The 15,313-nt window shown below is 39.5% G+C and overlaps 1 protein-coding gene across 1 annotated transcript in view; it reads right to left on the bottom strand.

The window, feature by feature from the left end:
- The window catches only part of STARD7 (StAR related lipid transfer domain containing 7), a 25,604-nt gene that overhangs the window by 4,879 nt on the left and 5,412 nt on the right, over positions 1-15,313 (bottom strand). The window contains exons 2-6 of the mRNA XM_008059035.1: positions 8,044-8,252; positions 7,603-7,652; positions 5,577-5,687; positions 5,415-5,497; positions 4,877-4,976 (exon numbers count right to left, since the gene is read on the bottom strand). Of these exons, the coding sequence (XP_008057226.1) occupies positions 4,877-4,976; positions 5,415-5,497; positions 5,577-5,687; positions 7,603-7,652; positions 8,044-8,252 (553 nt within the window). The remainder of the gene's footprint in view (positions 1-4,876; positions 4,977-5,414; positions 5,498-5,576; positions 5,688-7,602; positions 7,653-8,043; positions 8,253-15,313) is intronic.

Raw genomic sequence — 15,313 nt, 5'->3', positions numbered from 1 at the left:
TGAGGTCTCGCCAAGTTGCCCAGGCGGGTCTCGAACCCGCGGGCTCAAGCAATCCACTCACCTCAGCCTCCCAAAGTGCTGGGATTACAGGCTGAGCCACCGAGCCCGGCTGAGTATTCCTTATTTTATAGATCTGATTTTGGAAACAAATATTTTTCTTAATTTAGGAAAACAAAATTAAATTTAAAAAGCAATACCTAAAAATCAAAAGTAAAGTGGAAAATAAGGAACTTAATTGTTACTGAATTGGTAGGGAAATTACACAAACAGGACCTATTTAAAGTATCTTTTTTTCAGGATCTTACTCTGTAGCCCAGGCTGGAGTGCAGTGGCATGATAACAGCTCACCACACCCTCAAACTCGTGGGCTCAAGTGATCTTTCCACCTCAGCCTCTTCAGTAGCTGGGACTATAGGCTCATGCCACCATGCCTGGCTAATTTGTTTATTTTTTTGTAGAGACAAGGTCTCATTATGTTTCCTAGGCTGTTCTCAAACTCCTGGGCTCAAGCAATCCTCCTGCTTCGGCCTCCCAAAGCGCTGGGATTACAGGTGTGTACCACTCAAGTACCCAGCCTCAAGTGTATAAAACTCAGTAGTTTGTATATAGTGCACATATACTGAGGACAAAAAGACATAAATTTGTATTCTTCATATTACTGTAATCTTGTTGGTACTGTTATTCTGAGGCTGTTGCGCACCTATTTTGGGTTAGAGCAAATGAATAGCTACTTGTGTCAGGAACTGAGTTTTACAGCACAGGGAAAGATAATAAATGTAAGATGTAAATAAAAACTCCACATTCCAGGCCGGGCGTGGTGGCTCAAGACTGTAATCCCAGCACTTTGGGAGACCGAGGTAAGGAGACTGCCTAAGCTCACAGGTTCAAGACCAGCCTGGGCAAGTTGGCAAGACCTCATCTCTACAATAAATTTTTAAAAATTAGCCAGGTGCAGTAGCGTATGCCTGTAGTTCTGGTTACTTGGAAGGCTGAGGCAGAAGGATTGCCGGAGCCCAGCAGGTCGATGCTGGGGTGGCCATGAGCATGCCACTACACTCCAGCCTGGGTGACAGAGTGAGATTCCGACTCAAAACAAAACAAAACAAAACAAAACTCCATATTCTGAATTTGAATTAAAAGTATTAATATACATTTAGGATTTGTTGTCTTTTTTTTTTTTTTGAGTCGGGGGTCTCACTGTCACCTAGGCTACAGTATGGTGGCATGATCACAATTTACCACAGCTTCGACCTTCTGGGCTCAGACTGTCCTTCCACCTCAGCTTCCTGAGTAGCTCGGACTACAGACACATACCACCATGCCTGGCTAATTTTTATTTTCTATTTTTGCAGAGAAGAGGTCTTGCTATGTTCCCAGGCTAGTCTTGAACACCTGAGCTCCAGCAATCCTCTTGTCTCAGCCTCCCAAAGTCCTGGGATTACAGGTGTGAGACACCATGCAGTGCTCAGCGTGTTTTATCTTAAAGATAAACATACAAATAAAACATATTGCTGAGTTCTACCTTTTGAAAAGGCCTAAAAACCAACCTAAAAGCTTCTAGCAGCCAAACTGTGGTATGTAAATGCTATTTTCCACTAAAAGGAACCAGGACTCTTTGAAGAATTGCTTATTTCCAGATTTAAAGCTAAAAATAAAGATGAACCTGGAACATCTTATAAAGCAGAAAGCAAAAAAGCTTCTGGGGTTATGTCAAAAAGACATGAGACAACAAGAGACTCTCAGTGGTCAAAATTGGGGTTAATTTGAGTACCAATAAGAATAATTGTAATGAATTAAAACTAACAATATGTTTAAATCTGTGTTTCTAATGATACTTCTTAAAAACACAAAAATAAAAACAAAAACTCTTACTTTAGAGGATCCTTAATTGAAGGAATCAACCCATTACAGTATTTTATTTTGAAACTTGTTTAAAAGAAAATAAATAAAACATTTTTCTTACTTTCCTTTCCTATATGAATTATAGGAAACCAAATCACTGATGAGAAAAATTTTCTCTAAAGTAGTTCAGCTAATAAAGAAAGAAACGAAAGAATTACAAAATCAGTGTTTTATAACCCCTAATGAAAGAATGGATTTAAGCAATAATCAATAGCTTTTAAATCCACAAAGAAAGTGACAATCAGACAGTACTTGCCTCCCTATAAAGTGGTCTTGCCCAAAACAACCAACCAACCAACCTGAATCTGTTCAAGCCTCTAAATCTACCTGCCAATATCCAAGAAATACAAAAGATAGAAGACCATGCTAAATGACACCATGAACACTCAGGGGATACAATCAGCAAGATCCAGGACACACAACTTTGTTTCTACAACAAATGCAAATGCCAGAAAAAAGAGGAGAGAGACTTAGCTGAATTTAAAAGACTCAAAAGACAGTAGGAATGAACTCCAATATCTAGATCTTATTTGGATCCTGATGAAATAAACCAACTATAAAAAAATTCATGATCAGGAAAATTTGAACACCGACAAGATATGATATTAGGGATTATTTTCAATTATTTTATATGTGATTATGGCATTGCAGTTATGTTTTTAAAAATCATATCTATCCTTTTTCTGATATACTAAAATATCTATAGAATTAGGTTCTTCTATAGTAAAGCTAGAATTTGTTTCAAAATAATCAGGGGAATGGGAAAAGGTACAGATAAAATGAGTTAGACCATGAGTTGACAATCAGAGCTAGAGACAGATACATAGGGCTTACTATAGTATTCTTTCTACATCTACGTATTTTGTATACATTCAAATTTTTCCATAATAAAAACTAAAACAAATAAAACACTATAACTTGGCTCAAACATCTACTTTTCATCTGATAAGTCCAAACTACCTGGTTTTTAAGTACTCTTTGTACACAGTCAGTGTAATTTATCACTCCTCCCTAACCTCTACCTTCCTTTCTCATCACATGAGTCTCTGAGCACATACAAGGTTCATTCCTATCTTTTCTTTGCCTGAATCATGTCTTCTACCCCCGGTGTCCTTCCTGCTTTCTTCTATCTATCCTGTCTGCCTTTGACAAGGTCCATCTCAAGTCTCACCTTTTTCATAAGAGCCTGATGCAAATATACTAAAAAAGTACATTGATAATTCTTATTGTTCTCCCAACCCAGCTAAAAGAAATATTTACAAGGTGCCTAATAGATGTAACATACTATGCTAAGTACTAAACTATGCTGTTTCATGGACAAGGTTTCTAAAAGCAGCAATGCTGGAACTCAGATCACTTTTTTTCAAATAGACAACACATGTACAGGGTTCAAAACTCAAAAACAGCAAAAGGAATAAAGAAAGACCTGAGTTTTCCTCACACACTGTTCTAGGCTGCCCCAGTCTCCCCTTCCTAAAGGTAACTAGCCAGGTAGCCTCACCTCCTTTTTTATAGTCTAAAGCAAGTGACCGTCAAACATTTTAATCATAACTCTTTTTAAATAATCCTTTTTACTCTGCAACCTAGGTCTCTCTGTTATACACACTCATATGTACGTAAGTAAGCAAACAAAAGTTCCATGAAATATGTCTACATTCAGATAGTTTCTATTCTGTACTACTTATTCCTTTTCTACAAAAATGTCGGGCCTGATGACTCAGCCTGTAATCCCAGTACTTTGGGAAGCCGAGGCGAGTGGACTGCCTGAGCCTGTGAGTTCAAGACCATCCCGGGCAATTTGGCGAGACCTCATCTCTACAACAAATCAAACAATTAGCCGGGAGTGGTAGCACACGCCTGTAGTTCCAGCTACTTGGAAGGCTGAGGCAGAAGGATCACCTGAGCCCAGGAAGTTGACACTGGGATGGCCGTGAGTGTGACAAAGTGAGACTCTGAATCAAAAAAAAAAGAGAATCAAATATCACATTGACTGAGGTGAACTACTGTCTCCATTATAGTGTAGGTCCTACTTCAGGTGGTATAAATAAAACAACTTGATGAGAATAAAAAAAATAAAGAACACAGTCCATATAGCTCTAAAACAAACACAAGCAATAGGGACAAACAAAGCCATTATAAGGTGAAATGGAACTAAAAACAACAACCACTGGAATCAATATGTACACTCAAAGGAGATTTCATTTAAAAAACAAAAACAAAACCAAACATCCCATGAATCCAAAGTATATATTATTTTCAAAGAAAGGTCACAGAATTGTGGGTATGTATGTATGTATTTTAAGACAGGGTTTCCCTTTGTCACCCAGACTGGTAAAATCTTGTCTCACTGCAGCCTCAACCTTCTAGCCTCAAGCAATCATCCTGCCTCAACTTGCCAAGTAGCTGGAATTACAGGCACACGCCACCATGCCCGGCTAATTTTTTTTTTCTTAAAGACAGGGTCTTGCTATGTTGCCCAGGCTGCTCTTGAACTCCTGGCCTCAAGAATCCTCCTGCTTTGGCCACCCAAAGCACTGGGATACAGGTGTGAGTCACCACGCTCAGCTAGGTCACAGAATTTCAAAGAAGGCAGGGAGCATCAATCTAACCCTCCTACTTTACAGACAAGGAAGCCGAAATCCAGAAAGGTCTTCAGTGCTCTGTCCATTGTGGTGAACTGTTGAGAGAAGGCTCTAGCTCCTGAAGAATACTGCTGAGACAGGCTACAGTCAGTGGCTATCACCTTCTCATAACTGTCTCTCAGATAAAAGGGATTCAAAGTATCATCACTACTTTGTCCTTGGGGGTCTTCCAGGTCTATCATCCTACAGCAGGAGCTCCCAAAATATCATGCCCAGACCAGCAGTATCAGCCTCTGTTGAGAATGCAACCCCTCCCTAGTTCAGATAAAAGGCATTCCTTGAGAAAATCCCAAAGTCTTGACACATTATCTTTCAGGTGAGATAAAACTCACCTCATCAAATGACTTGTGGGGACGGATAACCATTTGGGATTCATATGATCTGACTCTGACGAATTCCGGAGACTCTGGCACACTAGGGTGCTCCACAGCTCTGAAAAGGAGGAAAGGTAAAGCAAACTCCTAGTAATGTCTATGTATAAAATAACAGAGGAGCTAAGCTAAGGGGAAGACCTAAAAAGTCGCTCTAATTTTAAAAATAAACAAAACAGAGGCATCACTAAGATGAATGAAAGCAAACTAAGTTCCCAAATGAAGTACATTCCTTTGGTAATTTATGGCTCACTAGACTGTATCAATGACAGCGACTTCTTTTTCCCAGTACCAACATTAAGGAACCCAAAGAAACTGTTTAACTGAAATTTTGTTTCTTAGACAGTCACAGCGCACTCATCTAGCTGGATGGATGAGACACTGGCTACTGGGAGCTTATGGGAGACTCCCCAGGGCACTGAAAACATGCAACTCAGATACGATAAAGGAAGGGCACAGACAAAGGAACTCAGGAAGAGCCACAGACAGCCATACATACCGTGACACCAACACCATCATGTTGTTTTCTTCATCCACACTATACCGCCGAACATAAACATAATCCCGTGAGTACATTGGATACTGAAGAAATGGAGAGCAGGATTAGTGTTCTGCATCACACAGCCTTGACAGAAGTAAAACCAGAAGTAAAAACACTTACAGGAAAATGGGTTACCCAGTGAAGAACCTCAGAACCACTAACCACATCCCTCTCGATCACCTCCAGTTTGATCACCAGGGCATCCCACTTTTTTCTATACTCTGTGTCCAGCTGTAGAAAGAAAAAAGACCATGAAGACCCAAGAAGACCCCCCCCCAAAAAAAATGCAGGCTTTCTAGACACTTTGGCCTCTGACCCAAGGACTTTATTATGTGGAAATAATAATCTGACCTGGCCGGGCTTGTCTGTAATCCTAGCACTTTGGGAGGCCGAGGCGAGTGGATTGCCTGAGCCCACAGGTTCGAGACCAGCCCAGACAACCCAGCGAGATCTCGTCTCTACAACAAATGAAAAATTAGCTGGACGTGGTAGTGCGTGCCTGTAGTTCCAGCTACTTGGAAAGTTGAGGCAGAAGGATCGCCTGAGTCCAGCAAGTTGACACTGGGGTGGCCGTGAGCATGCTACTGCACTCCAGCCTGGACGACAGAGTGAGACTCTAACTAAAAAAAATGATAGATAAATAAATAAATAATCTGAGCTAACAGACAAGGCTAAAGTGTTAGAGATACAACTGTTTACTATAGACAATTATTTTACAATCCCTTGCTATAGGCCAATATCATTACACTGAAAGTTAGTCTATCAATATACTGAAGGTAAACCTTAAAAAGAAAAAGTCATACCAAGGAAAAGTATAAGAAAAAAATACTTAATAGGCACATCTGGGGAAGATATATAGTAATACAAATGTAGAAGGGCAAGACAATTCTAAAAAAGTTTTAAACAGACAAAAAATCCAAAAGTATGAGCAGGCACCTAGCACAAAAAACGCAAGTAGCAAATTTTGTAAAATTTCTGGCATTACTAATAACTGAAGAATTTCCAATTAAGACAGACATATACGTATTGAAACCAACAAAAATTCATGGTGGTCGGGCATGGTGGCTCATGTCTGTAATCCCTACACATTGGGAGGCTGAGATGGAAGGATCACTTGATTCCAGAAGTTCAAGACCAGCCTGGGCAAAACAGCGAGACCTCATCTCTACAAAAAATAAAAAAATTAGCCAGGCATGGTGACATGCACATGTATGCCCAGTTACTCAGGAGACTGAGGTGGAAGACCCAGGAGGTCTAGGCTGTGGTAAGTCATGACTGTGCCACTGTACTCCAGACTGGGAAACAGAATGAGACCCTGACTCAAAAAAAAAAAAAGAATTCAATGAAATTGGCAAAACTCAGTGCTTGGAGGAAAGTGCACTTGCATATTACTAGTTCGTATTATAGCCAGCAAACTAGTTACTGTAAGAATGGCAAACAAATGAAAAATTCAGGAAGGAAAAAAATTTTTGTGTAGAATTCTGGGTGATCTCACCTCCCCTTTTCATTTTTGTTTTAAACATCTTATACTCAAAGAGAAACGCAGTCTTTGAACAGATACTCTACACCTTTATTAAATAAATACTTCAGTATAAAAATGTTCCAGATTAAGAGAGGTTAAAAAGATACAACAACTAAATGGAATCCAGATTGGATCTGTACTGAAGGGGAAAATGCTATACAGGACATTACTGGGTCAGCTGATAAAACTGGAATATAAACATATTACATAAGTGTTGAATCAATATTAAATGTACTGACTTTAATGATGGCACCATGGTTAGTTCAGAGAATATGTCTAGTTTCAGGAAATACACACTGAAGGATTTAGGAATAAAGGGCTATGATATATATAACTTACTCTCAAATTGCGCAGGGAAAAAAATAAATCAATAAAACCTTATAAATATGTTAAAGCATTCAAACTCACTCCTTCCCAAAAGTCCTGTGAAGGGGTAGAATCAGTCTCATTTCCATAGGACAGATAAATTCCAAGTCAAATGTTTACCCAGATGCTATGTGATATAGGATGAGAGGTATAGACAGATGGATGGAAGTCAGTGCCACCTGAGTCAGTGGTAACTGGTTTTCATGTGGACAATGAAAGGTTAAGAGGCTCCAAATCTGGAGAGAAAAATTAACTCACCTGAACATTAAAGAACTGCCGAGGTGTCACATCTGTGTAGGTTCCAAAAACTAGAATGACAAGAAAAAATAAAGGATGCTTGCCACACTCCTGTCACATGTCTTATTCCTATCACCTAACTGGCATTTCAATTCTAAAGTACTAACAGATCTTAAAGGCAGGTTCACCAGAAGTCATTCTTGAGCAATAAAGATAGATAGACAAAGATGACCTATAGCAAAGAAGACACTGAGACACTTGTCATCCAGGAGAAAAAAAAAAACATAAAACCATAGTAAATTTTCTGAGAAACAACCAGGATAGAACAGTTCAGAAAAGTATGAGGAACAGAAGTCCTGTGCACCTGAGCAGTCATCAAACACACTAAAAAGGCAGCCACACTAAAAAGGCAGCCACACTAAAAAGGCAGCCACACTAAAAAGGCAGCCACACTGGGCTCACCTCGGTACTGGTAAAGGTGAGTTCCTATAATTGGGCGCCGCCACAGCTTAAAGTGTTTCTTATCCATCACCATTTCCCATGGTTGCTCTTTGCCCTCTGAATCTTCACCCCCTTCTGTTTGGGATTTTGGTTCTGGAGAGTGGCACTTGACTCCAGAGCTCTGAAACATATATGACATTTCCTCCAACCGTTTCATCTCATTAATAGATCTGGAAATGAGAAAAACAGGCATGGTGTAGATGGTTAGTCAGCCCTGTGAAATGAAGTGTCTACACAGAGATCTGAGTAAGAATGGTAAGTAGTATACCATAATATACTATATACAGGACTTAGTATAGTGAACAAAAAGTGAGCTCTTGAATCTTAGTCCAAAACTCATTAGCCAGAATATTCAATTACTTAACCAGGCCCTATTTCTAAACATATAAAATGGAAATAACAATAGAAGCTATCCCCAAGGTTGCTTGTAAAGACTACAAATTTTTATGTAAAGTGTTTAATACTAGGCACATAACTATCCCTCAAATGTTAACTATTAAGATTTACAATTGTGAAATGTCATGATATCTATTTTGCCCTTTTTTTTTTTTTTTTGAGTTGGAGTCTCACTCAGTCGCCAAGACTGGAGTGCAGTGACCACTCCCGGCTACCGCAGCCTCGACCTGCTGGGCTCCGGTGATCCTCCCGCCTCTGCCTTCCAAATAGCTGGAACTACAGGCGCGCACTACCACACCTGGCTAATTTTCCTGATTTATTGTGGAGATGAGGTCTCACCAAGTTGCCCAGGCGGGTCTCAAACTCGCGGGCTCAGACAATTCACTCACCTCGGCTTCCCAAAGCGCGGGATTACAGGCTGAGCCACCGAGCCCAGTCATATTTTGCCCATTTTTAATTGGGTTATCTACCTATCACATCATAAGAGTATTTATTCATATTCCCCCTTTGCTTTTAAATTGGTATGATTCACATTCCATAAGATTCAACTTTTTAAAGTGTACAATTCTACTAGTACTTAGCATTTTCACAAGGTTGTGCAACCATCACTACTATCAAGTTCCAGAACATTTCTATCACCCCAAAAGAAACCTATACCCAACATTAGTCACTCCCCATTCCTGTCTCCCCCCAGTGCTAAGCAACCGCTAATCTCCTTTCTCTCTCTATAGATTTGCCTATTCTAGACATTCCAAGTAAATGGAACCATATAACATGCAGCCTTTTGCATCTGGCTTCCTTCTCAGCATATCTCCAAGGTTCTTTCATGCTGTGCTTTATCTGTTTTTATAGCTGAATGATATTCCACTGGATGTATAGATCACATTTTGTTTATCCATTCATCAGATAACAGACATTTAGGCTGCATCCACTTTTTTGGCTATTATGAATAATACTGCTATGAATATTTGTGTGCAAATTTTTATATAAGATTTACAGCTTCAATTCTCTTGAGTAGGTTCTTGGGAGTATATACCACCATTATGTGAGGGCTCCAACTGCCCAACATCCTTGCTAACACGTGTCATTGTCCATCTTTTTATCTAGCCATTCTAGTAGGTATTTTCAAAATAGTATCTCATTGTCTTGATTGATATATCCCTAATGACTAACAATGCTGAGCATCTTTTTGTGTGTATATTGGCCATTTGTGTAACTTCTTTGGAGAAATGTCTATTGAAATCCTTTCCAACTGTGCTGTCCAGCAAAAGAGGACTGGATTAAAAAAGTGATAGATATACATGATGGAATATTACGCAGCCACAAAGAAAGACAAAATTATGAACTTCACAGCAACTTGGATGGACTCAGAGGCTATAATACTAAAGGATCTATCATAGAAACAAAGAACTGAGTATCACATGTTCTCACTCATAAATGGACCTTGAACAGTTATCATAATACTATAAGAATAGGATTGGCAGTAGCGGGAAACTGCCAGAGGGGGTGGGGGTGGCACACCTCATCAACAAGGGTACCTGCATAATGAACATTTATATAACTAACCCTGAATTGTACCCCACATCTTTAAAAAAAAAATTTAAAAATTAAAAAAATAAATCCTTTACCCATTTTTATTTTATTGCTGAATTTTACCAGTTATTTATATAATATTCTAGATTCTAGTCCCTTATCAGATATGATTTATGAATATTTTTTTCTTTTACTCTGCAGGTTATTTTACTCTGATATTGTCCTTTGATGCACAAGTTTTTAATTTTGATGAAATCTAATTTATCTATTTTTTCTTTATATTTTTGGTGTTATTTCTAAGAAATCATTGCCTACTCAAAGATCACAGGGACTTATGCCTATATTTTAAGAAAATAATTTTTTATACTTTTATTTTGTAATTTTAGCTTACATTAGCCTTTGACCTATTTTGAGTTAAATTTTGTGTATGATATAGGGTAGGGGTTTAAATTCATTCTTTTGCATGTGCTTCCCCAGTTGTCCATGTGCCATCTGTTGAAAAGACTTTTCTTTCCCCAGTTTTAACTGTCTTGGCACCCTTGTTGAAAACTGACCAAAAATGTATCAGTTTATCTCTGGACTCTCAATTTTATTCCAACAATCTATAGGTCTATCCTTACGCCAGTACCAAAACGCCTTCATTACTGTACTTTGTAGTTAGTTTTAAAATTGGGAAGGAGGCCAGGCTCAGTGGCTCAGCCTGAAATCCCAGCACTTTGGGAGGCCAAAGCGAGTAGATTGCCTGAGCCCGCGTGTTTGAGACCTGCCTGGGCAACTTGGCAAGACCTGTCTCTACAATAAATCAAAAATTAGCCGGGCGTGGTAGCGCGTGCCTGTAGTTCTGGCTACTTGGAAGGCTGAGGCAGAAGGATCGCCTGAGTCCAGCAGGTCGAGGCTGCGGTGACCAAGGGAGCATGCCACTGTACTCCGGCCTGGGTGACAAAGTGAGACTCCAACTCAAAAAAAAATAAAATAGAATAAAACAGGGAAGGAGAAGTACTCCAAACTTTGCTCTTTTTTTTCATAGTTATTTTGGTTATTCTGGGTCCCTTTCATTTGCATGAGTTATTGAAATTGGCTTCCCAGGTCCTGCAAAATACCAAGCTAGGATTTTGATAAGGACTGCACTGAATCTGTAGATTGTAATGAGCAGTATTACCATCTTAGCAATATTAACACATTTACAATCAGCACATTTTTCACTTTCCTAATACTGAGAGCTGGAGAAAATTTTTAAAAATCTGAAGCTGGCTGCCACAAACTTCTGTCATCAAGCACAAATGAAATGATCTTTTCTAAATTCTAAACTTCTTTTGTTACATTTATTCCTGAGTGTTTACTTCATTTTCAGATTGTTCACTGCTAATACATAGAAATACTATTTTGCATATTGATCCTGTATCCTGCAATCTTACAGAAACTATTTATTAGCTCTAATAGTTTTCTGTGGATTCCTTAGTATTTTCTATATACAAGTGAGCTACAAATAGTTTTATTTCTTCCTTTCCAATCTAGATGCCTTTCATTTTCTTCTCTTGCTTAATTTCACTGGCAACAACTTCTAGTACAATGTTGAATAGAAGTGGCAAGAGCAGACATCCTTCCTTCTCTTATGTCCGATTTTAGGCAAAAAGCTTTCAGCCTTTCACCATTAAGTACAGTTAGCTAAGTTTTTTATAGATGCCCCTTACCGGTTTGAGGAAATTTCCTTCTATTCCAGTTTGCTCCACGTTTCTTTAGTCATGAAAGGAGGTTGGAATTTGTCAAATGCTTTTTCTGTGTCTATTCAGATGATTGTGTCGTCTTTGCCCTTTATTCTATTACCGTGGTGTATTAAATTGATTGATTTTTATATAATGAGCCAACCTGGTTTCCCTGAGATAAATTCTACTTGTTTATGGTATATAATCCAATTGATATGTTAGTGAATTCAGTTTTGTTAGTATTTTGCTCAAGATAGCATAGTTTTAAAGCAAAGCAAAACAATATCATATATTACACTATGTATCACTTAGGGGTGTATACATACATATAAAAAATTATGTACAGGCTGGGCTTGGTGGCTTAGCCTGTAATCCCAGCACTTTGGAAGGCCTAGGGAAGTGGATTGCCTGAGCCCGTGGGTTTGAGACCAGTCCAGGCAATTTGTTGAGACCTCATCTCTACCAAAAATAAAAAATTAGTGGGGTATGGTAGTGTGCTCTTGTAGTTCCAGCTACTTGGAAGACTGAGGCAGAAGGATTGCCGGAGTCCAGCAGGCCAACACTGGGGTGGTCATGAGTGTGCCACTGCACTCCAGCCTGGGTGACAGAGTCAAACTCCAACTCAAGAAAAAAATAAAAGATATACCATAAATTGAGACAATGGTTACATCTGGGGAAAAGGAAAGGAGACTTCAATTGGAAAAAGGAACAGAGGGGGCTTTATTGGTACTTAAAGTATCTTCTCCCTCCCTCCCTCATTTTATGAGACAGGGTCTCCCTTTCACGCCTTGGTTGGAGTGTAATAGCATGATCATAGCTCACTATAACCTCGAACTCCTGGGGCTCAAGCAATCCTCCCACCTCAGCTTCCTGAGTAGCTGAGACTACAGGCATGTGCTACCATACCTGGCTAATTTTAAAAGTTTTTGAAGCAATGGGGGTCTTGCCTTGTTGCTCAGGCTGGTCTCAAACTCCTGGCTTCAAGAAATCCTTTTACCTTGGCATCCCAAAGTAATGCTAGGATTACAAGTATGAGCCACCACACCCAGACTCTTACTTTTTAAATATAGCTGTATTTGTAACATGCATGTTATCTTTAAACTTTTTCATATATCTGAAACACTTCATAATATTTTTTAATTTGACTTATATTTTCCTATAATCTCTTTTTTTTTAGACCGAGTCTTGCTATGTTACCATGGATGGCCTCAAACTTCTGGAATCAAGAGACCCTCCCACCTCAGCCTCCTGGGTAGCTGGAACTATGGGCACACACAACCATGCCCAGCTTTTTCCTGAAACCTTTAAATAGCAGATAAGGAAAAAAATGGTTGGCTGTCTATGTCATATACAATTCTACTGCAATTCAAGACTGAAGAAGATCCGACACAACACTCTCTGAAATGTTCTTTTACTCTTCTTCAACCTTCAGCCTGGGCAACTGAGCAAGACTTTGTCTCTTAAAATAAAATAATAATATGAAAGTAGGCATCAACCACTCAAATTCTTATTAAAAGGTTACATTAATATATTACTTTAAAAACCAAAAATTCAAAGTTATTGGCAATCCAAGATTAAAGGTTTAGAGTAATCCAAAGTAATGATGAATCTAAAGATCTATGTTCTAGTCCAGGCTTTGCTACAACTAGCTGTGTGATCTTATTCAAGCCACTTTACCAGTAAAGTGAGAACATTTCTTGCAGTTCTCTTGAAGGTCCCTATTAGTTCTAAAATTCCAATTCACTTCATTTTAAACCTTAGACTTATGTAAAAATATTTATATAGGGGATATTTGTCATTTTGAATACCTGAAACCCCTTCCTATCTGGGGAAAATCCCCAAATAGGTGGATGCAGCCCCTCCCTCCCACCTCCTAGCAGTGAAAGCACGGCTCCTAATTTAAGTAAGGCTGCTTACAGCAGCGGTCCCCAACCTTTTTGGTACCAGGGACCAGTTTCATGGAAGACAATTTTTCACAGACTGGGATGGGGGTTGATTTCAGGATGATTCAAGTGCATAACATTTACTGTGTACTTTATTATTATTACATTGTAATATATAATGAAATAATTATACAACTCACCACTAAAAAAAAAAAAAGGGAAGAACAGAAGTGGTAAACAAAATAATGAGTGGGCCACATGTAGACTAAAATAAGTGTTGGATTCTGACATAAAGCCTGCCATCAGTTGCAGCTGTATAACTGAGGTAATCAATTCACTTGCCACTCATTGATAGGGTTTTGTTATGAGTCTGCAAGCAATTGATTTATTATGATTTATTATGGTCTCAGTGCCGTCAAACCTCACTGCTAATGTTAATCTGTATTTGCAGCTGCTCCCCAGCACTAGCATTATCGCCTCAGCTCAACCTCAGATCATCAGGCATTAGATTTTCATCAAGAGTGTGCAAACTAGATCCCTCACATGCACAGTTCACAATAGGGTTTGTGCTCCTATGAGAATCTAACGCTGCTGCTGATGTGATAATTCAGGTGGCAACACAAGCGATGGGGAGTGGCTGTAAATACAGATGAAGTTTCCCTGGCTTGCTGCTGCAGCCATGGACCCAGGCTTAGAGGATTCTAGGAGGAGCTTTGAATCTTGAAAAATTACAAAGGCGCAGGACCTTTTAGAGATTACTCTTAGTGATCTTGAGGGAGTTAGAGTCCAGCAGTACAACCAATACAGGGAAAAAAAACACCTGTAACACTGCTCTAAATAGATTATTCCTGCTGCAGGTCCTGGTTGTTCTCTTGGCTAATCTGTACCCTAGCCGTCTAGTCAATGCTCTGCGTGACCTAAAATCCTTCTGATTAATTCCTTTCTGGTTTAAGTTAACTAAGATCACTATCTCTGTTATAACCAAGAACCCTGACTAGTACAATATTGATATTCTGGTGAAAATTATTCAACTATTTTTTCAAGTTTCAATTTTAAAAGTTGCAAAGCAGGACTGATGGCTGACACTGAGAAAACATACAGAAATAGGGAAAGACCTTAAGGTAGGCATTTAGGTCTTACAGAAGAGAAAGCAAAACCAAAACTATAATGCTAGATTTGCACAAAGAACAACTCAGGCATTACATGGCACCAATTATGGCATACTTCAGGGCTAGTAGAGCAACCTCCAATGATAATTAAGCACCACTCCCGAATGTCATTCTTTTTTCAATTAAAAATCCTCCCACTTCAGCCTTCCAAGTAGCTGGGACTACAAGCATGCGCCACTGCATCCAGCCTGAGAGCCATTCTTATCACATAATAAAAGAGGGGCAGAAATCGGTTTCCGCTGGTAGAATATCTCATTAAAACATCAGGGAGCCAGGCTCGGTGGCTCAGCCTGTAATCTCGCGCTTTGGGAGGCTGAGGTGAGTGGACTGCCTGAGCCCACGGGTTCGAAACCCGCCTGGGCAACTTGGCGAGACCTCATCTCTACAATAAATCAAAAACTAGCGGGGCGTGGTAGCACACGCCTGTAGTTCCAGCTACTTGGAAGGCTGAGGCGGAAGGACTGCCAGAGCCCAGCAGGTAGAGGCTGCGGTGGCCGGGAGCGGCCACTGCACTCCAGACTCAGCAACAGAGTGAGACTCCAACTCA

Source organism: Carlito syrichta, unplaced genomic scaffold (genome assembly GCF_000164805.1).
Source record: "Carlito syrichta isolate Samal-C Ts95f unplaced genomic scaffold, Tarsius_syrichta-2.0.1 Scaffold303678, whole genome shotgun sequence".
Classification (NCBI taxonomy): Eukaryota; Metazoa; Chordata; class Mammalia; order Primates; family Tarsiidae; genus Carlito; species Carlito syrichta.
This window is presented reverse-complemented; position numbering and strand designations above follow the sequence as displayed.